Source organism: Dama dama, chromosome 23 (genome assembly GCF_033118175.1).
Source record: "Dama dama isolate Ldn47 chromosome 23, ASM3311817v1, whole genome shotgun sequence".
NCBI classification, from domain to species: Eukaryota; Metazoa; Chordata; class Mammalia; order Artiodactyla; family Cervidae; genus Dama; species Dama dama.
In genome coordinates this window covers 31923435-31950900 of record NC_083703.1, presented here as the reverse complement: position 1 = coordinate 31950900, position 27466 = coordinate 31923435, and the positions used below count along the sequence as shown (strand labels likewise).

The 27466-nt window shown below is 41.3% G+C and overlaps 1 protein-coding gene across 1 annotated transcript in view; it reads left to right on the top strand.

Annotated features, from left to right (window-relative positions):
- The window catches only part of RSU1 (Ras suppressor protein 1), a 195287-nt gene that overhangs the window by 83697 nt on the left and 84124 nt on the right, over window positions 1-27466 (top strand). Inside the window, exon 8 of the mRNA XM_061126289.1 lies at window positions 16736-16868. Coding sequence (XP_060982272.1) covers window positions 16736-16868 — 133 coding nt within the window. The remainder of the gene's footprint in view (window positions 1-16735; window positions 16869-27466) is intronic.

Here is a 27466-nt window from a genome sequence, read left to right as displayed (position 1 = left end):
CTCTGAAATTTGACAGCAAGCTGGGATTTTGGGATTAACAACACTGTATAAACCAGTAGCAATGAGAGAAGTTGTTTAGAAGTGCCAGTGCCTGGATTGGCTCATTTGAGCTCTATTTTCTTGTAAACAAGTTGAGTCACTGTAACAGCTTCACATGTTAAAAAACGATTTTGTATTTGTGGATTGTTTTTTCCCTTGAGTTAGAGTATTATAGTACGTTCGTTCCTTTTTTATTGTTTAGCTGTGACAGTATTTCATATTTTTAACCCAAGACAGTTGGCTTTCCAAAAATACTGGAAACCAATTCATGATGTCATCATGCTCACCCAAATCCCAAATTGTGGCAAAACTCCGTTTTCTCTCTGTTATTTATAGTTAATGCTTTTTTACACGTGAAATGTACCAAGTCTGGTAAATTGTCTAAGATCCTTAGGAGGCTGGTACTTTTATCTCTTGAGTTATACAGTTATTTTACTTTGATTTATCTTAAACTTTAATGTTAAAGTTTTTAATTATATTAGTTTATGTCTGTGGCCTGGGCTTGACTCTGGATTAGCACTAGACTAGAAAGTACTCTTGTTTATAGTAGTTTGGGATACTTCCTTGCCTTTTATCACTTATACTGAAAGAAAGTAAATATTATAAAATTTAGAAACAGCAAAACTAATACAACATTATAAAGCAACTATCAGTTCAGTTCAGTTTCTCAGTCGTGTCCAACTCTTTGCGACCCCATGAATCTCAGCACACCAGGCCTCCCTGCCTATCACCAACTCCCGGAGTTTACTCAAACTCATGTCCATCGAGTTGATGATGCTATCCAGCCATCTCATACTCTGTCTTACTCTTTTCTTCCTGCCCCCAATCCCTCCCAGCATCAGGGTCTTTTCCAGTGAGTCAACTCTTCGCATGAGGTGGCCAAAGTACTGGAGTTTCAGCTTCAGCATCAGTCCTTCCAATGAACACCCAGGACTGATCTCCTCTACGATGGACTGGTTGGATCTCCTTGCAGTCCAAGGGACTCTCAAGAGTCTTCTTCAACACCACAGTTCAAAGGCATCAATTTTTCGGCACTCAGCTTTCTTCACAGTCCAACTCTCACATCCGTACATGATCACTGGAAAAACCATAGCCTTGACTAGACGGACCTTTGTTGGCAAAGTAATATCTCTGCTTTTCAGTACGCTGTCTAGGTTGGTCATAACTTTCCTTCCAAGGAGTAAGCATCTTTTAATTTCATGGCTGCAATCACCATCTGCAGTGATTTTGGAGCCCCCCAAAATAAAGTCTGACACTGTTTCCACTGTTTCCCCATCTATTTCCCATGAAGTGATGGGACCAGATGCCATGATCTTAGTTTTCTGAACGTTGAGCTTTAAGCTGCTTTTTCACTCTCCTCTTTCACTTTCATCGAGAGGCTTTTTAGTTCCTATTCCCTTTCTAGCATAAGGGTGGTGTCATCTGCATATCTGAGGTTATTGATATTTCTCCTGGCAATCTTGATTCCAGCTTGTGCTTCCTCCAGGCCAGTGTTTCTCATGATGTACTCTGCATATCACATACTCCTATTCCTATTTGGAACCAGTCTGTTGTTCCATGTCCAGTTCTAACTGTTGCTTCCTGACCTGCATACAGGTTTCTCAAGAGGCAGATCAGGTGGTCTGGTAGTCCCATCTCTTTCAGAATTTTCCACAGTTTAGCCCAATTAAAAAAAAAAAAAAAGAATAACACTAAAAGTAGAATCATCAGGTTTTTTTCTACTTTATATTCTACTATGTCTTTTCTGCTATAATATGTAGTTTTTGCTTTTATCGTATTTCTTAAGTCCTCAAGTAGGTGAGTGTGTGTGTATGTGCATGCATGTGTATGTATGTATTTGCACACATGGAAATACTGCTTTTGCATAGTTGTGGGGTTTTTTCCCATTGCATCTTTCTTCTGAGCTACAGTTGCTAAACTTTTGGGAAAATAACTTTCATCAAAACAGATTAAAATGGATTGTTAATGTATAACCTGAAGGACATTTGCCTTTTCTTTAGCATGAATAATTTTGAATTTACTGGAAATTGAGTTACAGTTGTTGCAGTTCTATTCATGTAGATTTAGCATTTGTGTCACTCACAGTTCTTAATTATCTTAGTACATATTTTATGTGGCATAATATCTGCACTCTTACCATCTACAGCCTCTGCAGAGAGTGTAACACATGGCACCAAAGTAATAAAAATATAAGCTCCGGAGTGAGAAGCAAAGCTGAAACAAGCCATTTTTACATATAACTTAAGTTTAGGTTCTGTGTAGTAGGCTGATCCCTTACTTAACCTTTAATAAAATTGGATTCAAGGGTATTTATATATAAATAAAAAATAAAGTTAATTTCATTTCATATTGCCACAGGAGCAAATGCCTAGGCATGTATTTCAGTGACATTTAAACTTCAGCATCAGACCTACTGGCTGCAAAATCGCTCTGCTTTTCAAACAACTGTTTTTATGTTTAACCATTAAAACTCTTAAGTTCTTGCCATTTGGGAAGGTGATTAAGATGATAATTATTAAGATTAGGTGATCATATTTGTACTGATTGAATCAGCCTGTATTTGACCTGTTATCTCCTGTGAACTAAAGTCATTTCCACTTCTTACATAATTTGGAAATGAAAATTTGATACACATCTGGATGTGTTTAAGACTCCATCTCCATCAACCCCTCATACCCTGCAAACTTTCATTAATGTGTTCTCTAGGTGTATGTGCATCTCGATTGTGGTTGGATTCTTTTTCAATATTTGTTCCTTAATTATTTAATATTTATTACTGTGTGGGGTCTCAGTTGCAGCATGTGGGATATAGTTCCCTGACCAGGGATCAAACCAGGCCTCCTGCATTGGGAGCACGGCGTCTTAGCCACCAAGTCACCAGAGTGTGGTCAGATTCTTTATGTCAGTTAGTGAGCATATCTGTGCAGTTTCAGATGTTGGGTGAAAAGGGAAGAGCCTCAGATCTGGGGGCCGTCCCGCTCCAGTGTTGTCATTTGATGCAGATATCGTGGTGTTGAGGAAGTGGTGAGAGATGGCAGAGACGGGGTATGGTGTCCTTGCCTCCCACCACCTTCCTTCCCTAGAGGGCAGCCTTTTGAAACTGTTGGAGACACGTGAGACCCTCAGAAGTGCTTTGACTCAGCCCCGATGATTATAAAATATGAGTCATGGCTATTTCTTTGTAGTAGTATAGATATTTCCTTTTAAATGATAAAGATCCAAAGAGACCAAAAACCCAACTGCCACTCTTGAGGAGCCTGAAGCAGAAGCAGGATACTGAGCATGTGCCCTGCACTCAAAACCACCTAAGAGGTGGGCAAAACACCTAAGTCACGCCTCTAGCCCTGGACACACCCTTACCCTCAGCCCGTGTAAGGAACAGGCTTGTCCCACTCCTTGGGGAGCCAACAAGCAAGGCAATCAGATTGTTCTCACTGTCCACAGTTGCAGCAGGGACCCCAGGAAAACCTTGCCAGGAAAAAAAAAAAAAGGTGATTGAAATATACCAATATCCACACCACCTGTGATCTGCCCCGGTTGCCTTGTCTGGGATTCCTCACCCACATTCAAACCTGTTTACCCTTTTTCTCTGATAAGAATTTCCCAGGATAATTTCAATTCTCTGAAGCATGTTTCCTCAACAATTCTGACTTAATGAAATGTTATTATTTTTAAAATAGTAATTTGTTCAGTGTATAATGACACAAGATTTGATTCTTTTTAAAAAAGACAAATTACCACATGATATTACTTACATGTGGAATCTTAAAAAGGTACAGGTGAACCTATTTGCAAAATAGAAATACAGTCACAGATGTAGAAAACAAACATGATCACCAAGGGAAAAGAGGGGAGGAATAAATTGGGAGAGTGGGGTTGACATAGACACAGTTCTAAATATAAAATAGATAACTAATAAGGACCTACTTTATAGCACAGAGAATTCTGCTCGATACTCTGTAATGACTTATACAGGGAAAGAATCTCAAACTGAGTAGGTACACATATGTGTATAACTCGTTCACTTTGCTGTACATCTGAAACTAACACACCATTGTAAAGCAACTATACTCCATCAAAAATTAATTTAAAAAAATACATGATCAATTTAAGCAAAAAAAGAAAAAAAAACCCACCAGAAACCCTTGGCCTTGTTTTCTGACTCTTGAATAGGGAAGTGCGTGCTCTATATTAACAGGGTCTGTTGAAAATATTCACTGTCATATTAATGAAAGCGTATCAGCCAAACACATTCCTCTGCCCGGGTATCTTAATATAGACACAGAATTCCTGGAGGTAACAGTGGTGATTCTAGACTGTGGTTCTGATGATAGGATTCTGGACCCTGTGAGGGAGGTAAGGGGTGTTTTTCTCTTTCTGTCTCTCAGTGTTCTTTACACCATGTCGTATTGTTGACTTTCGTTGACTTTTCCAGCAACATCTCAGTACCTTTTTGCAGGAAGAGGAAAATGTTTTATGTGTCCTGTACTGGGAACACCAAGGGCTTTTAAAGAGTCAGATAACCTGGCCTTTGAATCCCACCTTGAATATGGCGCTCAGCCTCCCTGAATGTTAGTTGTCTCTTCTTCTTTAAATGAGATAATAGTGATACTTTTCCGTTGTCGTTACTCCTTGAAATAATGTGGAGCTCCTGAAGCAACACCTGGTGCATAATATATGCTCCGCAGTTAATTGCTATTATAATTATGATACAGATGATACTAATGTTAGCTTTCACTACTTTATGTAAGCTGTTGTGTGTTTTTTTAACATCTTAATAGAACTGGTAGTAGTATCTGAAAATTCAGATTCTTTTTTTTAGTACTCCAAATAGATTTAATATTTGGGGGCTGCTTTATTTAAGCTTTTAAAAACATTTGATTGCTTAAATTTTTTTTATTATTATAAATAAATGGAAACTTTTTCTAAGTATGGTCCCTAGAGAAGACATCATCATCCCCTAAAGTGAAAGTGTTAGTCGCTCAGTCTTGTCCAATTCTTTGGGACCTTGTGGACTGTAGCCCGCCAGGCTCCTCTGTCCATGGCATTCTCCAGGCAAGAACACTGAAGTTGGGTTGCCATTCCCTTCTCCAGATCTTCCCGATCCAGGGATTGAACCTGAGTCCTCTGCATTGCAGGCAGATTCTTTACAGTTTGAGCTACCAGGGAAGCCTAAGGACTTGTTAGAAATGTAAACTTTGGGTTTTATCCAGGTCCTCCTAAATCAAAAACTCTGGAGGTTTTCCCAAGGCCTCCAGGAAATTTTGATGCCCATTCAAGTCTGAGAATCACTGCTTTAGAATAACTGGGAAGCACAGTAAAGGGTGATCCTCCCCTTCAGAAATAACCGCTATTAAGAAGAAAGAAGTCAAAAAAAAAGAAGAAAGAAGTCTTTGCTCTTTTCATGTATGCACGTGTGTGTATGTTCTTCTCGTCTTTTTCCTACACATATGTATATAACTTTTTTTAAACATATGATCTTCTGATGTGGGTTTTATAGCTTACATTTCAGCCTTCAATATTGTGTCATGACCATTACCCCATGTAATTAAATTTTATTTGAAATCATTTTTAACCGTATGACGACATACTCTGCCATCCTAAGAGTGTCTCGTAATATATTAACCAGCCCTTTAGTTGTTTGAGTTGCTTCCAGATGTTCTGGAGGAGCACAAGCAGCATAAATGAAATTTTGAATTCATAAATCACTGTGAATATCTATGTATCCTTAGCATAATTTTTTCTTTTTTTCCCCTAACTTTGAGGTATAATAGACATACAGCACTGTGTAAAGTGTACAGCATACTGATTTGACTTACATATATTATAAATAATTACCATGATATGTTTAGTTAACATCCATCCTTTGACATAAATACAAATGCTTTTTTGAATTTTGAGAATTCCTTTAAAAAATTTAGTTGAGTTTTACACTGGGAAGGAGGTTTAGAACTTATCAGTCTTGATATCATTCTTTCATAGATGAGGAAACCAAAGTTGAGTGCTTAAATGACGTTCAAGGATATATGAGTAGTTCATGAGAAACATGAGTTGAACCCAGATATGCTGACTTCTTTTCATATTTTTTATTAATGTTTATTGGAATATAGTTGCTTTCCAACACTATGTTGGTTCCTGCTGTACAGAAAAGTGAATCAGTTGTGCGATACATATATTACCTCTTTTTGGGATTTCCTTCCCATTTGTCACCACAGTACTGAGCTCCCTGTGCTACACAGGAGGTTGCCGTTCTTTTTATCTGTTTCATATATAGCAGTGTATTGTGTGTCAATCCCAATCTCCCGATTTATCCCACCTTCCCTTCCATCCTTGGTGTTCATAAATTTGTTCTCCACACCTGTCTGTTTCTGTCTGGCAGATAGATAAGTTCATCTGTACCATTCTTCCAGATTCCACATATGTGCTCACTTCTTTTGCAATCAGTTCTTTCCTCCACTCACATCATGTTGCTCTTCATAAAATGAGATAGTTGGTTTCAATTTCAGAATTCTTACACATCTATACTTGGAATAGATTACCGAAGGGTGTGATACCTTTATTGATCTTATAAGAAGTTGTGATTGCTGGAACTTATTCCTTGAACATCCATTTATTTAGTTTATGTTGTTGATATTCAGGGATGTCTCCTTGCGGGTCTCTGGGGTAATTGGGGCTTTCTCATTGGTACTTACATTTCCAACTTCCCGGGCAGTCAGAACATTGTCCTTGAACTGGGGGACTTCAATGGAAGGACAGTGAGGGCTGGGAGGACGCTGAGTGACCTAATGCGCTCTGGGACCCGACCCTCACGGGGTGCTGCAGACTGCCACCCTTCAGGGAATGAGATGAGCATTCCTAAATTTTTTCTTGGCCCTACTTTTTGTTTTTAATCTCACTTATTTTATTTTTAGCTGTGTTGGGTCTTCTTTGCTGCGTGGGCTTTTCTCTAGTTGCAGCCAGCAGGGGCTTTTCTCTAGTTGTGGTGCATGGGCTTCTCATTGTGGTGGCTTCTCTTGTTGCAGAGCACAGGCTCTAGGGCACAGACTCTTCAGTAGTTGTGGCATGTGGGCTCAGCAGTTGCAGCTCCCAGGCTCAGTATTTGTGACGCGCGGGATTAGTTGCTTCACGGCATGTGGGATCTTCCCAGATCAGGGATCAAACCCATGTCTCCTGCATTGGCAGGCATTTCTTTAGCACTGAGCCACCATGGAAACCCCACAGCCCTACTTTTGATCACAGACCTTTGAGAAGTTTATGAACTTGGGGGCCCTTTCCTTGAAAGAGTACTACCAGGCAAATGGATGTTTATTTTGCCTTCTATTTCAGGAGATGCAATGCAGGAGACCCCAGTTCTATTCCTGGGTCAGGAAGATCTGCTGGAGAAGGGATAGGCTACCCACTCCAGTATTCTTGGTCTTCCCTTGTAGCTCAGCTGGTAAAGAATCTGCCTGCAATGTGGGAGACCTGGGTTCAATCCCTGGGTTGGAAAGATCCCCTGGAGACGGGGAAGGCTACCCACTCCAGTATTCTGGCCTAGAGAATTCCATGCGTGGGGTTGCAAAGAGTCAAACGTGACTGAGCAACTTTAACTTTCAGGAGATGAATTCCTTGAGTGAATCTCTGTTTTAGGCAAATTGTTTTCCAGTATACATTTTTCTCTCCTTTGCAGATTTCGCTTAACGTAATAATGAGGAGTATTTTATATTGATGCAGTGCTTTCCAGGGTAGAGAATGACTTTGTATACCTTTGGGCTCCGGCCCACCATCCTGTCAATTGGTACATTATCCCCACTTGGCAGATGAGGACACTGAAGCTCAGAAAACACGGGGATTTACCCAAGGTCATTTGGTCAGAAAGCCAGTGAATGGTATGTGGCATCCAGAGCCAGACCCACTGGGCTTTAGAATATACTTCCTGGGGACTTCCCTGGTGGTCCAGTGGCCAAGATCTAGTGCTCCCAATGCCGGGGCCCAAGTTCAATCCCCGGTCAGGGAACTCTAGATCCCACATGATGCAACTTAAGACCTAGCACAACTAAATATATAAAGAAATATTTTTTTTTTAAAAAAGAATATGCTTCCTGATGTTACATAAACAATAAAAGGGAAATCTGTTAAGCAAAAGGTTTTTTCTCCCACCTTTAGAAGAAAAATGGGGAAATCCTACACAAAGGCCAGGTTTACAGCATGAGTTATTCACTGAACCTCCATGGACAGGGGCTTGCTGGATAAAGCAGCGATGGTGGTGAGCCCTGAGGATGCCCATGGCTCTGTTGATGAGGAATTGTATTTACCAGTGACTGAGAGACCCTTTTCTAGTCCATCTTAACCTGGAACACAGATGTCACATGGCCAAGAAGGGCACTGGGGAAAACTGTAAAGTGATCTTTTTCTTCATTCTTTAAAAGGGCTTCTGGGCTCCTCCACACAATACACACATAAATCAGAGGGGGCTGTTGTTGATTTGGCAGGGAGTTGGGCTTTTTAAAAAATCTCTTTCATTTAAGTTGTATGCTTCCCTTGACTAGATCGGAAGAGTCACAGTTTTAGTATGTTTCACAAAGCAGCAGTGCATCGTATGTATTAAGAGAGCTAAATGCCTGTTTTAAAAATGTGTTCCCAGAAGGCTAAGCAGACAATTGCCAGAATGACAGTGTGGCCTCGAATTCCCCGCAGAATAAATTTGAGAGCTGTCATGAGACATTCCAGCCTACTTGGACTGCATCGATGATGCCCAGAAAAAGCAGCAGCCTCAGACCCTGCTTCTCAATCCAGTTACGGCTTAGCAGACCATCAGGCTGTTCCTGCAGTGGGATGATGCCGTTTTAAATAAAAGGCACTGCCTTTGTACTAATTAGCATCCGTCTTGCATTTTGAATTATTTTTGATGATATCCTTTTCATTCACCTTATTCTTATTTAATCGTAAAAATAATTCATACTTGTAATCACATGGAGTTCTTGAGAAAGAAAATAAATAATTTACCCTTTATTCTATGAGTTCAAATCCCTTCCCCACCTTCATTTCCCCTCTTTGAGAAAACCCATATTAACAATTTGATATGTGTCCTTCTCTTCTCTTTCTCTTTTTCACTTAAACGTTTCCTCGTATCCCTAATATGAGATTTCCTTCTTCTATATTTTTTTTTAGAAATGAAATCATAACAAACTTGGTATACCCTGAATTTTTTAAAATTAGGGTGTAGATCTCTTCCTAAGTCAAAACATACAAGTCTTTGTCATTTGTTTTAATAACCAGATAACATTTCATTGAGTAGCCATGTTATTCTGCTTTTCACCTACTGAACATTCTGGTTGTTTCCAGTGTTTTATTATAGCAAACATACATTATTCCAACGTGAGCATGATTTTATAAGCCTCATGCTCGTTTTCCATTCAATAAAGTTAGTTGCTGAAGAAGTGAGAAAGATAGAAGCTTTCCATCTCCAGCTGCCATCATGCACTTCTGTAAAAATTAGAAGCCTCTTACATAGTAATAAGCTTAGGGATTTACATGTAGGATATCTGTATGTATGTATTTGGAGCAGCCCTTAATGTCGCTTTTATTTTGTGCTGGAGTTGTTTGTGGTTAGCTCCTGTGTGTGGATTTACTGCAGAGCAGAGGTGATCTCTCAGCTGTCATCATGTCCCATCTAGACTCCTTCAGCAGTGAATCAGTTTCCTGAGTTTGGGCAAATCCAGTATACTGATGATAGAGTACCCCATCAGCCACAGTTTGCTAGTTTTACCTTGTTAGACGGTGGCCTTGGAGTTTCGTGAGCAAGGGAGCCTGGCTGTTAGGATGCACTCATTTAAAAAGTGTTCCACAGGATTTTGGAATTAGGGAGGAAGGGAATGATGCTTCAATGACGTGAAAAATTTGCCCAGGTTGCCTTGATTGCTTAATATGCAATAAACGATGTTCCTGGCCATGCGTTTCAGGATTTGGAGTACTCAGGAAGAATTCTTATCAGTAGAATTATGAAAACAACCCATTTCTATACGTGCAAACAAGTCTGCTTATCAGTGGGGCCACGAGGCCTGTTGCATCCGATCACATGTTTCACTAGCGAGGGGAATGCTTGTGTTCCACACTTTAGCCTTTACAAAAGACCGTCGCATGGCAGAGCTGCTGTACTCGCGGTTCTGGGATGAAGCACATGTGGCCCCTTTGCAGGTAATAAAATGGAAAATCCAATTTGCAATTGCAGAAGCAGCCTGTGAGTGACAGATGATCTTAAGGGCAGCGCCGGTCAGAGGGTCACCACTCATTACGGCTCGGGCTGGCTCCCCACGTGGCCCGGGCCTCCCCACCGGAGAGGCGAGCGGAGGGAATGTGTGTCTGGGAGGCAGCCAGCGTGTCCGCGGGTGCACCCCTTTCTAGCTTATTAGATCCTTTTTGTCACAGTGCTTAATCCTGCCGCCTGATCCTTGTTAGAACAGCACCCGAGCGCTGCTCAGGCTTCTAATAAAGGAGATGGGCGAGGACTCCTAACTGGAGCCAGCCAAGCGTGCGGCAAGTTAGGGCTCCCGCAGCCTGACTGACGGGGCGCTGAGATGCTCCCTGCATGTTATTACTGCAGAGGGAAGCCGCCTCAGACAGCTGATGGATGAGCTCGGCTGAGGTCGGGGGAACTTGTTGCCGGGCCCCCAGGAGCCAGGTTTCAGCTTTTCACATGGGATGATGGCTGAGCTTTCTTCTAATTATCTTAACCCTCTTCTGAAACTGCTGCGTTCGTTCAGAGGGAGGTGAGAAAGCCAGAGACACCGAGCCGGCTGGGAGGATCGCAGCTGCACCGAAGCAGGTACTGCACCCTCCGCCAGTGACATTAACTCAGAAAATAAAACAGGCGTTTCCCCTCGCACCGAGTCTGCTTACGGCCCGTAGAGTCGGCGCTGGTGCTGGCTCTGGCTTGTGCGGTTTTCATCTCTGTCATCTGTAATAGTTGCCTGCTTTAAGATGCGCTGTGGACATGAAGCATGGGTTTCGTGTTTCTTTGTTAAGGAAAAAAGCATAGCGTCCACCACAAAGCTACTGTGTGGTCTTACCGCCCATCCCCCCCCCCCCCCACACCCCATGTCAATGAACATGAATCATACTTTTCTGCTAGGCTTCCCAGTTCCAGTATTCCATGAAGCACCTGTGAATCTGAAGTTTGGTATTAAATCTGACTGAGGATTGTTTGACACTAAGGTAAATAAATGGGGGTGGGGGAGGGTAACTCCATCCCTCCAGCCTCCCCCTCCCCCAGCTAGAGTGCACAGATGAGTTTGGAGTGATAGAAATGAAAATGCTCACGGTCCGTTCTGTGTACTCCCAACTTTCATCAGTATGAGATTCCTCTTCCCGCAGTCCCTGCGTGCTCCAGTTAGCAGGCGTCATTAGCGTCATCCTCTGCCTCTTGCGTCTCCGTTGATAGTGTTTAAATAGAGACGTACTAGGGACTGACAGCTCTCTGGAGGGTTCGAGGTCTCAGAAGAGAGGGTCCAGGGTACAGAGCTGACCTTTCTTGACGTTATTCCCCCAGGTCTGTTTTCCATATATGGCAACCAGGGAGCATCGAACTTTAGTACATTATTCTTAGAGGATTACCATTAAAAAGACTCCAGGCTTAGTCAGAGGATGTTACTAAGTACACTGGAAAGCAGGTTTGTCAGTTGCTGGTAGGAGAGTACAGGCTGTTCTTTCCTGTACCTGTATGTTGATTTCAAGGATGATCCATTAAAACCTGTTCATAACATACCTGAACCCTTGGATTAGTGGGCATGATGCTGATCAGGGTTCGTGTTCTTTCCCAATCAATAGAAATTGACTAGAGGCCAGATAAATTCAGGCAAGGCTTTATCCGGGCTCCTGTTGCAGCAGGGAGGAATGAGAACAGGTGATAGGTTCCCATGCTCACTCCCCAGGGGTGAGGGAGCTGGTTCCTTATATGGGGTGAAGATAGGAGTGTGTCCAAGGATTGGGCTGGAGGGGTGGCTTAGGTGGTTTGCCCACCATTTAGGTGGTATTGAGTGCAGGGTGGGGTGCACAGGACCCTGCTTTTGCAGTTGCCAACATCTACTTTTTGATCCAGGCTCTTTAGAAGTGGCTACTGCTGCTGCTGCTAAGTCGCTTCAGTTGTGTCTGACTCTGCAGCCCCACAGATGGCTGCCCACCAGGCTGCCCCATCCCTGGGATTCTCCAGGCAAGAACACTGGAGTGGGTTGCCATTTCCTTCTCCAATGCGTGAAAGTGAAATGTGAAAGTGAAGTCACTCAGTCGTGTCCACCTCGTAGCGACTCCATGGACTGCAGCCTACCAGGCTCCTCCGTCCATGGGATTTTCCAGGCAAGAGTACTGGAGTGGCGTGCCATTGCCTTCTCCAGTTAGAAGTGGCAGTCCGGCTTTTTTGGTCTTTTTGTATCTTTTGTCCATGTTTGCCCCAGCTGCGCTTGCACACACTTACTTTTAGTCCCATATAGTTTCTTCGTATTTCGTTGCTTGAGGAGAAGTATGTCTAGGTGGACGTCTTGCAGCAAATGGCCTCAGAAGCCAGTCTGTCTCAGGCAAACCCTGCACCTGGGTGGGAGGGAGCTGGAAATGCAGTCTGGGAAAGAAGAGAACCGTCTTCCTCTCCTGCTCCCCTGGGCAAATTTGGAAAAACTGAGGCTTGTCTGTGGGGTCCTTCCTAAACTCTTTCCCTGGTTCACATTGTTCTCACGCTGACCCAGAGCCTTGAAAAATACAGCAAGCCAAGAAATCCTCTGTGCTCCAGACACAGCTACTTCTCCTCTTTCCACCCTCCTTCTTCCCCAGAGTTTTTTTTGTTTTGTTTTTTAAGTCATATTCCTGTGATGCCCATCCATCTGAACCAGAAGTTAAATAGGAAAGCGGTCCAGTTGAGTTAGTTCATGGTAATGTGTGAATGACAGATTCCAGGAAGCTTGTTCATCGGATACACTCTACCCATGGGAAAGTTAGACTGAATTTTTCATTAGACTAACCAATTTGGGGGGATGAGGAAGAAAGATATGTAGAGCAGAGCCACCTCTATCAGGGAAATCTTTGCTTAGAAATTCGTTCACGTCTTCATGTAATTTATGCTTTTCATGGCTTTTTTTTTGGTTACTCATTTTAGAAGACCTTTTTATTTTTTTCTGAAGGTCTCATTGATTATTTCTTTTCACAGTTGATTCCATGATAATGTAAGAGGGTAGGGCTTGAAGGCAGAAAGAGGATATTGGGTAAGTGTAGGCTGTGAATTAGGTGAATGTTTTAAGAAAGAGCCTTTTACCTCTAGTAACCCCCCAACTTTAGGAGAATTTCTGCCCCGTGGTTACTATCACCTGGTCACTCGGCCCTTCCCTCAGTGACTGTGCTGCCTGAGGACAGTGCACAACATGATACACTGTGCGTTTAAAACACGACACTTCAGGAACTTCCCTGGTGGTCCAGTGATTAGGACTCTGAGCTTCCAATGCAGGGGGGGCATGTGTTCAGTCCCTTGTCAGGGAACTAAGATCCCACATGCCGAGTGGCATAGCCGAAAAATATTTTAAAAACTTAAAGTAAACATGACACTTAAGAAATACAGACTTGTTTGTAAATGGAAGACTTTCCCCAGAAACTTCTGTTCTAGTCATTTTTAGGAAAAGTGGAAATTGAAGAAAAAGAAGTAATGAGACAATTATAGGGACAGGAGGACATAGGGTATAGCAAATGAGGAAATGAGAATTATAGCAAAATTTAAACAAGCAATCAGTTTGATTCTTGGGAAGCTGAAAAACTTGTCTCCTGTCCAAGTAAAGATAAAAGCAAAACATATAAACAGCAGTCCACTGCCAGTAGTGTTACACCTTCGTAGGATACTTGGCTAAACCCAACATGTGCAACATTTGCATTTCCACTTATCCCAAGCAGTTTTCTGACTCACGGTGTAGAGCATAAAGCCCGTTAATTTCCCAAGTGATTTAATATCTGACTAATAATGTTTAACCATTAAGATGAGGAAATTGACAATATTGATAATCTTGGAGAGAAATGTATCTGCTTATTTTTGTACTTAACCAGCAGATTTTAAATAGCTTTGGAAATATCATGATGGATTACTCTGTTACTATTTCATAATATCTGTTTTCTTTAAAAGCATTTTATGAAATAGGGATCACTTTTCTGTTGGTCTGTTTTTCCTCTGTTATTCTGAATAGCTTCAAGTTCATTCAGGCACCCCTCTGAGATGACTGTAGTTTGCATTTCAGACCATCACAGTGAAGCAAATATCACAGTAAAGCAGATTACTCAAGTTTGTTGGTTTCCCACTGCATATAAAAGTTTTATTTATACTATACTGTAGTCTGTTAATTGTGCAGTAGCGTCACGTCTAAAAATCTACGTGTGCTGTGTGCTGTACTTAGTCATTCAGTCGTGTCTGTCTCTTTGTGACCCGTAACCCGCCAGGCTCCTCTGTCCATGGGATTATCCAGGCAAGAACACTGGAGTGGGTTGCCATGCCCTCCTCCAGGGAATCTTCCCAACCCAGGGATCAAACCCAGGTCTCCCATGTTGCCGGCAGATTCTTTACCGTCTGAGCCACCAGGGAAGGCCAACAGTGCTGGAGTGGGTAGCCTATCTCTTCTCCAGGGGATCTTCCCGGCCCAGGAATCGAACTGGGCTCTCTCTGCATTGCAGGTGGATCCTTTACCATCTGATCTACCTGGGAGGCCCCAAAATGTACATATCTAGCTAAAAATTTCTTACCGATGGACTTCCCTGGTGGTTCATTGGTCAAGAATCCACCTGCCATTGCCGGGCCCATCCCTGGTTTGGGAAGATCCCACATGCCACAACTCAACCCGTTCACCACAACTGCTGAGCCCGCGCTCTAACGCCCGCGAGCCACAGGTACTGAAACCCATGAGCTCTGGAGCCTGTGCGCGGCAATGCGAGAAGCCACTGCAATCAGAAGCCTGCGCTCCGCATCTAGAGAGTAGACCCTGCTCACCGCTGCTGGAGAAAGCCCGTGCACAGCAGCCAAAAATAAACACATATTAAAAATTTTCTTACTGATAAAAACTGCTGACCATCATCTGAGCCTTCAGTGATGTGTAGTAGTAACATCAAAAATCACTGATCACAGATCACCATAGCATAAATAATAAGGATAAAAAGGCTTAAAATATTGGAAGAATTACCAAAATGTGACCCAGAGACACAAAGTAAGCAGATGATGTTGGAAGAATGGCACCGAAAGACTTGCTGGATGCAAGGTGGCCGCAACTTTCACTTTATAAAAACTGTAGTTAGTATGTGCAGAGCACAATAAAGTGAAGTGTGATACAAGTCCCGTTGATATAACAGAAAGAAGGCAGATTCAGAGTATCATCATTTCTTTTAAGAAGAAATACTACATCACTGTCCTAGTAAACGTTTTTTTCTCATTTCTGAAGTTCAGATTAGCTGGGAAGTGATGTGCTTTGAGCAGCGCTTGCATCCTTAGAATATATTTTCCATATCCTGCAGTTATTCGTTATGACAAAATTGGCAGTTGGAGCCTCTGAACAGGACAGAAATGTTAAGAATAATTGCTAGGTGTCTTTGTTCAAAAATCTTAGATTGTAGACCAGGGGTGTGAAAATGGACTTCTTCAGTAGGACTTTCAGGGCAAGGATGTCGGTGAGCCAGCTGACTGCCATTTAAACCACATGCAGCTCTACTGTGTAACATCTGTCTCTCTCGTAGGCAAGCATGTTCTTTGAAGTTCTTTCTCACACTTCCTTTTCCAGTTTCAAATATACCAAACAGAAAAACATATATAGAGAATTAACTGAGCCATCAACACATGGTACCCAGATGCTGGCTACCTTTATTGGCTCATGTTTGGTTGATCTAGATTGACACGTAGTCACCAAACACTGTAGAAATATATAAGAGATTTGGAGTCAGAAGGCTTAGATTCAAATCCCTACTCTGACATTTTGTGTTCTTAGAGATATTACTTAATTTCCCCAAGTTTCTGTGTTTTTCTTACTGGTAAAGTGATGTCAGTGACTGACTTTAGAGATTGCTGGAGAATCAAAGGAGGAAATGCTTTTCACAGGTAATTTGTGAATAGGTAGGATATATTTGTGTGCATTTCTGCCCTTAACCATGTTATTGCCATGTGTTTAGTGCTGATTCTGAGATGTGCTTATGCTACCTGAGAGAGGCAGTAGTAGTTTTACATTGGCAGTGTTCTCATCTTTCTCCACTTGTGTCCTGCTTTGATGAAAAGTGGTGTTGATTGGATCAGGTTTCAGTCTTACTGGACAAATGGTGATGCACACTGTCAAGGTGAAATTGGGGGATGTCCTGATATTAAGGGTTCTCTCTATTCTGGAAGGCCGTTGTTGTTCCTTTAGCAAATACTGGAAAAAATGAAGCAAATGCTACATTTGTATGCATTCCTTCCAAGTTTACTTCCTTCTTACCTCTTTCTTCTACTCCCTCTCCCCTCTCTCCTTATCGCCTTCCCTTCCTTCCTAATTTCTTGCATCAGTATGCAATCATTGACATGGCTTATAGACTAGCAATGACTTGGGCTAAATGTTTTTAAAACAAATCAAATGACTCAGAAGATGCTTAAGGTTGTGCTGTGGTTACCAGGCATGCATTACTTCTTGAATTTGATTTCTGTTGGTTAGATGACCTTCATCTTTTTTTCTCTCCGTCTTTTCAGGAAACTTGGATTTAACTGGTCAGAAGCAGATATTCAAAGCAGAGAACAATCCCTGGGTTACCCCTATCGCTGACCAGTTCCAGCTTGGCGTGTCCCATGTTTTTGAATACATCCGCTCTGAGACGTACAAATAGTAAGTAGACTGTGATTTTATGAAATAGACTGGTTTTATGGTACTTGTAATTATGCTAGTTTAACAACCACAGATAGTAATTGTCTTTATTTATAGATTATTTTTCATTCACATTGTCAAAGGAAATTTACACCAGTTTTGCTTAGAAATCTTTTAAGGTATTAAACTGGCTGAATATGCGTGGCACTAAGGAAATTCATCAGACACATTAAGATCAGAACATATTCTTTTCTCCTTTGAATGCAGAGAATAACAAATGCTGTGAACAAAATTGTTAAGTGGTTTATTTATAAAATCAGTAGAGCATACTAAGAAAGCATCATTCTGTTCTTTAAGAGAAAAGATAAGACAGAAAACGAGGAGGGATCAGCTGGCTTAAGTCGCAGCATCAAAATCTTCCAAGTCCTTCCCTCTGGTCCAGGGCACCCCTGGGGGGTCCAGCATTAAAACCTAAGTATTCCCGCCTCTCTTTTCCTCAGGGTATTCGGGTGAGAAGGAGTTCTACCACTTCTACCGGCTCTGCTATTACTGTGTCTTCTGTTACTATTTTCTGCTCCCCCCACTCACCGCCCCCAAATTGAAGTGATCATTTCTCTCAGTGCTTCAGTGACCCTCTAATGCTGAAAGCTAGCCACCTCTAGTTTTAAGCAACTGCAAAAGACTTGAAACAATTCACAGTCAAGTTTAATCTGTTTTTGTGTCCAGTGAGAATTTAACATTCCAACTCTTAGAGAAGACCTCGGGGATCATTAAAGGCTGCAGCCAGTGGAGTCTCCCTTTTTTTTTCCTGGGTGTCAGACCTATTCCCTGCCCCTCAGCTCCACACGGCTTTCTCTGGATCTGTGTTGGAACAGTGGGTCAGATTTAACTGACAGGGCAGAGTCCTAGCCCATGAATGGCCAGTGGTGGTCCTGGTAGTACGAGTCCTTATGATGCCATGCTCCTGGTGACACATCTGGGACTCCTTTTGGTATATTTCCCGCAGACAGAATCACAGAGAAGGTAAACTGTGAAAGAACAATGATATATATTCAAGCAGAATAAACTGAAATTGCCAAAATGACGCATATCCTTGTATATGAATGCAACTTGAAGCATGGTTTAGATTTCTTTTAAGATGATACCTTAACATTTTTTTTGACATCTTAATATTTATCTTATGTCATAAGACTTACTAAAGAGTAAAATGAGAGATGTGTAGGGTGTGTGTTATTGTTTCATGAACCACATAGATATGAGCAATTATTATACATACATAGTTTTTTTTTTTTAATGAACATAGCTCAGGGTTGGAAATTTGTCTAGTTCATCATGAAAATGTGTGAAAGTATAATTGCAAATTAGCTGTTTATTGTTCGTTTGGTTTCTCTTAAATTCTTAATCGTTGCTAGCATCAGTTTTAGATTAGCCTCTAATGTTTCATTAGTGAATGGAAGGTTATGCAGTGCTTTGGTTTGTAGGGTGGTGTACTATTAGAAAAACATTGTACATAATAACTACAGAAAAATAAATAAGCTACCATTAATCCAGAATTGGGGGAAACACTCTGTTGCTTATTCTGGTTAATGATTTTTTAAATCTACCCTAATTTAGGATTTACACTAATACATTAATTTAGAATTTACAGAGAATTAGAGTACAGTGCATAGGAAAGTGCTTCTAATTTTCATTTCATTTCTAAGAGATTACATTGTGAATGTATGGATTTTGAGTACACTAGAGTCATTAGGCAATTAATCACCATTATGTGCTATTACAGGCAGTTTCTGTTTATTTGAATGTCGTTAGGATTCTGGATAAAGGAGAGGTGTTAACTGGGTTTATTGATACTTATTTGAAAGAGAATCTGTGATCCACTTAGTCCATGCCATGTTTGATGTATATATTCTTGTCTGTTTCAATAGCATTTTATATTGGGGGATCAGAGTCATCTAAGCAGTTTGCCCACTGGCTTATTTTTTTACATGATTTCCTCTTGGAGAATTTTGTTATCTTTTGTCCAGTTAAATCAGCATGGAAAAGCATAGAGAAGCGTGGGAGAGCCACTGTCCCCTTTGCAGGGGTACCAGTCAGTGCTCTGTTCACTGATTTGAGGAGTATGTGTGCCTCTGCTGCGAGAATGCCCTTGACATTAAACTCCTGGGAGCAGGGACCTCCCTAAAGTGAATTCTCTTAGAGTTCTCCCCTTCTCCCCTCCTTGGGAAAGAGAAGAATGTTAACCACTTTCTGTATCCCAGCTTTCTGCCCTCCTGTTCTCCCAGTGGAGCAGTGACCTTCATTCCTTGATCAACATACCAGCCAGAAACATGGCCTGTGAACCAAGTAAGACCCAGCCTCCAGTGCTCAGTCTGTTTTTTATTTTTTTTATTATTATTATTATTTTTTTTTTTCAGTCTGTTTTTTAAAAAAATATACTTGTGCAAAAATGCCATCACCATGTTTTACTGATTTTTATAACTTAAGGTCCTCTTTTAGAAGAATAAGTATATGTTTGTATATCCTCATGTAAATAGAAATCAAATTTAATTATTTTTTTTAAGCAGTCACTTCATAATTAGAGGACTTAATAGGATTTCTCAACTCTCTGAAAAATTAAATCTAATTAGCAGATATTTGGCTACTTTTGTAGAGCTGTACATGTGATGACTTGCACGGAGGCAGTTTATGTATTACACCGATATTTTTTTAAACAAGGCAAATGTCTTATTTGGTACCTTAGTCTTAGATCCTTTATTTTAAAACCTGTAGTTTCTAATCTTCACTTCCTCATCTCTTTTTATATAAGTCATGTACACCCCTTCCAATTAAAAAATCCTTTTTTTATATATATTGATCTTTAGCCTGTCATAAAAGCATATTTTAATTTTTTATTCTGGCACTTAAAATACCAATGAATCTCCTTTTTTTTCCCTCCCCTTTCTAACCAATCGACCCATTACCTAAATGAGAGCTTTAAGAACTCACCAGCTCATTTCATTTCCCTTCGTGTCCCTGGTTGAGGTTCAAGGTGACCTTCCTGTTCCCAGCGCATCCTAAGAGACCTTCCGAGTCTCGTGCAGCGACAGTCCAGGAGAGATGAATTATCTGATTTCCAGATTCTTAACAGACTCCAAGAGGTAACATGGATGTTTGAAACAAAACAGGGAAGTCAGTGTTTAGGAGGAATTAAAATACTTGACAGGGATTTAAGTGGATGAGGATGGAACAGGAGGGGATGTGGGCAGGTGTGGGCTGGGAGAGTGCTGAGAGGCGATTCTTCAGGAGGTTGTTTTGGGGGTACGTTTGGGGCATTCATCACATTCTGATGATTCCTCAGACGGAGCTTCCTCTTTGTTCATTTATCGTACTTTCAGCAAAGGGAACATATTGGCTGGTGTCATTGCGTTGCCCGCTTGTTGTCACTTATTCCCTCTGTCAAAGGAATTGGCTCCTTCTGGATGTCGACGCTCAAACCCTACAAGCGCGTTAGCGTTTTTGGGCTATTGTCGAGTAACTTCTGTTTCTGTGCAGAGTTATGATCAGATCGTCACCGCTTGTTAAGCTTCCAGGAGGCAGATTTTTTTTTTTTTTTTTTGGTCGCCGAGAGGAGAAGTCAGATTGGAGTCAGGATCCTTGACAAGATTCTTTGTGAAAGGGAGTAACTCACACTTTTCACATTTCCATCAAGGAAGGTGGATGGAAACTGCAAGCCATTTTAAAAGCTGACACGTTAACTCTTAACAAAAGAAGAGGTTTGACAAATGTTAAGCGGAAACCGTGTCGGTTGAAAGCGACATTTGGGAAACAGGCATTCTCATGAAGGCTGCAATTTGTAATGCCTGGCAGTCCTAAAGCCTCATTTCTAGACTGGCGTAACTCAAAAGCTCCTTCCCCATCATTCTTCCATCTTGTGACTTTCTTTGCTGTCCATCGAAAGGTGCCACACTCACGTGCTTTTCTGTTTTGTTTTTCAGTCCCATGCAAAGACATTCACACTATTATTCAGGTTACTTAGCGGAAACATTTTAACCAAGCAGTGCTTGGGGAGTGGTGGGCATTGATGGGAAAATGCAGGCAAATTTCTCTTCCCTTGGAAATCGAGTAAAATAAATCATCCTGTTTAGTTCGTAAGGAGGAATAAGGACTTTGATTCTGGTTCATATTGTTTCTCAAGCTGTTTTACTTGTACAATTAAAGCAAAATAATGTCTTCTTTTGTTCTGCACCTTGGGCAAACCTATTAGAGGCTAGAGTGACCATGTTGTTATTGTTTAGTCGCTAAGTCACGTCCGACTCTTTTCAGCCCCATGGACTTGTAGCCTGCCAGGCTTCTCTGTCCATTGGATTTCCCAGGCAAGAATACTGGAGTGTGTTTCCATTTCCATCTCCAGGGGCTCTCCCTGACCCAGGGATCGAACCCGCAAACTGGTGTGTTGTGCGTTGGCAGGCGGATTTTTTCCTGTCTGAGAATAGCCGTACCTGGGCTTTCTTAACTGCTATATCCTGTAATGGCTGCTGACTTAGAAGGGCCTTACATAATATAGATACAGCTGGTCTACTAAAAGGCTAAAAAATTTTGAACTTAATCGGTGATCCCATTTATTTAAGACAGCCCTTTGCAGAAGGAAATCCTGTCCAATAAAACTCTCCAAACATTATTTTTCGGGTGAAGTGTAAAAATGGATGCACTGAACAAGCAGATGGTTTTATAAATATCACAGAAGGCTGGAGGAGAGGGTTAATCGGCCAGGGCCTTGCTAGCTGTTAGTGGACTTCTTTTATGTAGTGACAATAGATACACAAGAAGACAAAGACTTTTCTCTTTATTACTGTATCTGAAAATAGCTCTACCTAAGCCCGAGAAGCACAGTATTTCTTTACATTAGACGTGAAAAAGAAGAACCAATTTTTCCTAACTAAAGCCTTCAGACATAAAGATTGTTTTTAAAAGCTGACTGTGTATCATGCTCCTGGTAGTGTGTATTTCCTTTATAGATGCTACATGTGTGATTTTAGTTCTTTCTTTAAGTTTTTAAGTGGATTCTCACATTTCCTCCGTAATACAAAATATGATTCAAACTTTTGACATTTCTGAACCTATTTGCATGTAACTGTTCATTTAACAAACCTTGCTAAGAAATACCAAAGAAAAAAAGGAAACCCATAAAATATGTTGTCTTTTGGACGGTACCATGTCACATCCCTTATTTCATGTTAACTTTCAGTGATGAGAATCACATATCATTCCTTTTTCTCCAGCTAGTATGCTACCAGTATAAGGAGTTGACAAATGTTAATTCCACTGAGTTAGGTTAGGACAGGACATAACATCAACCTTGGTCTTTGACTTGGTCCATCATCTCTTTTCTTTGTGTAGCCATGAGCTATTAATTGCCCTGGTAAATTTATCTCTCCCCTCTTAAGGAAGAAAACAGACTATGTGAGGTAGAGTGCAGGATAGTTCTTTTTCTCTTCCATTTTTGATAGATTGCTTACTGTAATTTACATTTAAAAGGAGTTTAACTTTTCTGCTTTTTAAGTAGTTTAGCACTGCTGTTCAGATGTACTTCAGAGATTGTTAGTATTTTTCCTTTTTCTTCATGCATGTCCATTTCTTCAATGTATAAAGTATGTACATGCCTTTTGAAGCTTTCCTATAATTTTATAGCTCATGTGAAACAGTTCAGTTTTTTAAGTGAACAGTGCTGCCCATTTGACATGCCCAGTGGACACGGAGCCTGGAAGGGTGCATTAGGGAACCTCCATCCCCTTCCGCTGTAAAGGTCAAAGGTGAACTCTGCCAGGGTTTGGAAACCAGCTTCAGGAGGCTAAGTTGGAATTTCTGAAAGTGTCCAGGAAACCCCGTTTTATAGGTGTGCTGAAATGTCTTTCACCCTGACGTGCCTTAGATGCAAATACAGACTTGGGAAAAGACTCCCTCAGTCTGCACGTTCATCTCTGGTCCTGTGAGGCAGTCACTCCTCAGCCACTTTGTGCTGGGTGAGCACTGTGGCATCAATTTTGACCCATGAGCTGAGGTTCTGTCAGTCTTTTTGCAGTTTATTTCACGACGAGGGCAGTTATCATGAAAGAGTCGCGAATAAACTTAGAGGGGCAAATGAGAAAAAACATAACTGCTCCATCAAGGCAAGAAGAGTGATGTTTACTCTGATCCTTATGCCACAAGAGACTTTTATGCGTGATTTTAAAGGCAAAACAATCATGTCTGTCTCTTCCCCTCACTGCATCTCCTCCGTCCTTGTATATTGACTCCCAAGCCTGCCTTCCACTTGTCTTGTGCAGCTGTAATGTACAATGTGATGTATTACAGTATCAATTGAAGGTAAATAGAATACAGATAATTTGTCCCTCTTGACAGAAGGAAAATAAACATAGTCTAGGCTGCATCTGCACTCCAAAAAGGAAATGTGTCAGGTTACTTCCTCTTCCAAAAGAGCTATTTTGAGTTCCATTTTTAGATGATACTCACTTGAAGTGATCATATCGAACTATGAAATATTGACCTACTCAAAGACGTGGTCCACCCTACATATTGATAACCTTTATTAACTCCCAGCAGTCTTCAAGTTCAATGCTGGATGCTTCCTGTCCAGCTAAGTTGAGTTATTGCCTGCCTTTGCTGTTTTTATTGGAGAGATAAATTAATAAGTGGCACTTTATAATCAAACAAAACTGTCTAATTTCTATTCTCTACATGGTAATATTTATTACATGCTGACTTTTTATTAAGCTCTGGTCTCTTATTCTGTTCAGGCATTGTTGGGGTTTTGTTTTTTTGTAATTTTTGACAATTAAGTGTTCTCCTGTAATGTTAGATACTGTGATTTAGAGTGAGTAATCTTATGAAAGGCATTTTTGTCAATCAGATAGAAAGTATGAGTTTTATGTCCACTGACATTTACTGACATCCAATTTATTCATCAACTATTAAGGAAAGAACCCTCTAGATTTGGTTCTCTTGTGTTTGACTATATCATTTCGTATGTATTTTTTAAGACTCATGATGTAAAAAGTTTGCGGTCAAGAAAATATTGTGTTCCACTGTCATAGTTAATTTTCAAACAGTCTCATTTGGAACCCGTACAGTTGTATCACCTTCAAAATGTGTACACTTCTTTTTCCCTCCATCCAGTGACACAGTGTGTGTTTAGAGAATACATAAATTGTTATTGAGATTTTGGTTATTTTACTTAGGCTGTTTTATTTACTGAGTAAGCGCCCCGCCTTCTTCTGTTTTTTTTTTTTTTTTCCTGCTGCTACCTAATTTTGTCTGATTTTGGCTGTTTTAGCCACTGAGCAGAAATTTATTATCTTAACAGCTCTAGAAATCGCAAGATCAAGGTGTGAACAAGGTTGCTTTTTTCTAAGGTTTAATTTGATTACCCCATAAAGACCCTGCCATCTTCAAATACGGTCACATTCGGAGTAACGGCACAGTCCAGCCCCTAATTCTGTGGTGACTCCACTGTATTCAGTTCTCTGTAGTTTGTTCCACCACCCTGTCTTTCTTCTCCTGTAGCCCCCACAACCTCGCTGTAGGCACATTCTCTTTATCAGTAAATGTGTTTAAATGCCTCTGGAAGGTCTAATCCACCCGTCCCCCCCCCCCCCCCGCCCCCCCGCCCCTCCACCATGCCTTTCTTAGGCATTTGACTTTCAGACTTAAAGCTTCTTTCAAAACACGTGGATTCACCATTGTTTCATTTTAGGGACACCGAGGTTAGGTTCTGGTTTAGCAGAGGGGTCAGTGTTTTTATTTGTAATCATTCTTTAAGAACAGACTGTGTTGAAACAGAGGCTGGTTAGAATCTGAAGATCCCTTGGGAGGGAAGGGCACCTTACAAAATGTCCTGCTTTGGTGAATTCAGCTAGACAGTTGAAGAGGGGAGAGTTCCATAGAGCTCCCACCATTGGACCTTGCCTTGTTATCTTTCGCAAGAATCTGTGGCTGCAAGATGCAGCACGGGGGTGGGGGTGCTTCTGGTGGCTTCTTGCTCTGGGACCCTGACTGGTAGATGCACAATTTTCTCTCTCTACTTTATGGCCCTACCTGGTAGCTACTGGTGTTTTGCCCTGTACAGTGTGAAGAAATCAGGGATTTCTTCTTCCATCTGGGGTTTCAGTAACCACATTTGGAGCCCTTTTATCCCATCTTGCAACCTTGTCTCAGGAGATTTCTGGGGTCTTAACTGGGCACGGTCAAAACTACTAAGGTCAGGGCACTGAATTCCCTTCTCATGTAACTAAAGCTGGTTAGCTTCTGCAGTGCGGGGCAGACGTCAGACATGGAGAGCATGTTTTCAGATAATGCATCGTGGCGTAAAGAGCCAGTGATGGACTTTGCTGGGACCTGTGAGGAGACAGAGGGGGAAAAAAAGTCTGTTCTTGAAGCATTGGTCTTAGAGGTGGCTCCCAGTCCCACTTTTGTGAGTGGCAGATAACTTCATCACACCCATATTCAGCTTTGCCATTTTAAAGGAATGAGGTTCAAGCTGGGTCATCTCTTAAGAGTCACCTCAGCAATGAGTTCTAATTCTCAATTCTCTGTTTTTTTGGGAAACATGTTTGATTGTCTATAACAATTCATTATTTTTTTATTTTAGTTTTATTCTTGATTTTGCCCCCATGTGGATTTTACTTTATTGATTTTTTTTTTAAAAGGCCATGGAAGATGATGATGACCCTGAATGTAAGTTGTTACAGGAAAACAGATACAAGCTAAAATGACCAGATCAACCTTTTTTATTCTATATTTTATGGAATCCCTAATATATGTTTGGCAGTAACTTATTCATACACATGAATTCCTGACACTTTCGATTCTTCAGACTTATTAATCAGTGTAGTCAGCACCAGAGCAATTTTATGAGACTTACCAGTCATCAAAAATTTATTATCAGATAAATCAAAGAAACAACGAGCATCTTAATAGGATAGAAAAAGTGGCATGTAAAGGATCGTTTAAGACTGTGCTTTTTTGTCGGTTGTGTGTTATATTTACAGCCATTATCAGCAAGCTTACTCATAATTTCATGCACCGACCCAGCAGGGTGGAAGTCATCTTCTTAGGTAAAACCTTTTCTCTTTATTTTCCTCTAGTAGAATATTGCGTGTGGTCTGACTGTAAGACTGAGAAGCACAGTATATACAGGAGGTGGGAAACATCAGCTTCCAGGGTTAAGCTTATAGCTTTTCTTTGAAAACAGTATCTACATTTTCTTTGGAATTTCATTACAGTTGTCATCCAGTCTTAAGACATCAAGTCTCAGGCCTCTCCTTTGGGACAAAATGGCTAAACTTGAGCTCTGTGAAATGGCACGTGGAAGTAGCAGTCGACAGATTGCCTCTGCTGTGGATGGGGCCCCATGTGCACCCCTGGCAAATGTGAGACCCGAGCTCTGTCTCCCGTGTTCCTATAATCCTGGCACTGTCTTTGAAGATAGAATGATTCTGATGATATAATCAAAGACTTGGGTCTCTGTTCTGTGAGATGAGCTGCTTGGAGGGGAATTTTCCCATCACTCTAGCCCTGTCGAGAGGGTCCCAGAATCTCACTATCCTGTGGGACAGAAGGACCATGGTAGTGACCCAGATAGGAGCTGGGCTGGCCCAGAAGGGCCCTGATGGAGATCCACTGGGGATGAACCCAGAACCACGAGGCTGGGTTACTTTCCATTAAAGATACAATCTACCTTTCTGTCTCAGTTCGCCATCAGTGCTGTTTTCTCTGCCTGGAATGTTCCTTCCTCATGTTTGCCTGCTGAATGTCCAGTTATTCTTCAAGAATCATGTTAAATATTGCTTCTTCAGAAACCTTTCTTTCCAAGGGTTTCCCTACTGCCCATTTAATCTAGGTTCCTTTTATCATCTTTCTTCTGAATCTTTTTGCTTAATAGCAATTTTAATATTTGGTTGCTAATTTTAATGATGGCAGTAGGAATTATGAGCAGTGACTGTTTGCCATGTGACGGACATTGTGCTCAGCTCGTTATCCCACGTGGCACTAGTAAAGGACCTGCCTGCCTGTGCCGGTGACAGAAGAGGTGTGGGTTTGATTCCTGGGTTGGGAAGACCCCCTGGAGAAAGGAATGGCACCCCACTCCAATTTTATTGCCTGGAGAGTCCCATGGACAGAGGAGCCTGGTGGGCTATAGTCTGCAGGGTTGCAAAGAGTTGGAGATGACTGAGGCAACTTAGCATGCTTTCAGCAGTTTATAACTCAATATTTATATCTGTGAATACTACCTATATTTGGGAAGAGGAGGTAAAAGTGCATGTTTTCTCTCCTTTAAGAAACTAATTTTGGGGAATTCCCTGATGGTCCAGTGGTTAAGACTTCGCCTTTCAATGAAGGAAACGCAGGTTTGATCCCTGGTCAGGGAGCTAAGATCTCAGCTGCCTCGTGGCCAAACACCAAAACATAAAACAGAAACAATATGGTAACAAATTCAGTAAAGACTTAAACAAACAAACAAACAAAAAATGGTTTTCATCAGATCAAAAAAAAAATCTTAAACAACAACTAATGGTTTTCGAAGCAATATTGCAGATTCTCTCATGTCTGAGGTATGCACATGGCAGCCTCAGTGTCTTACATGA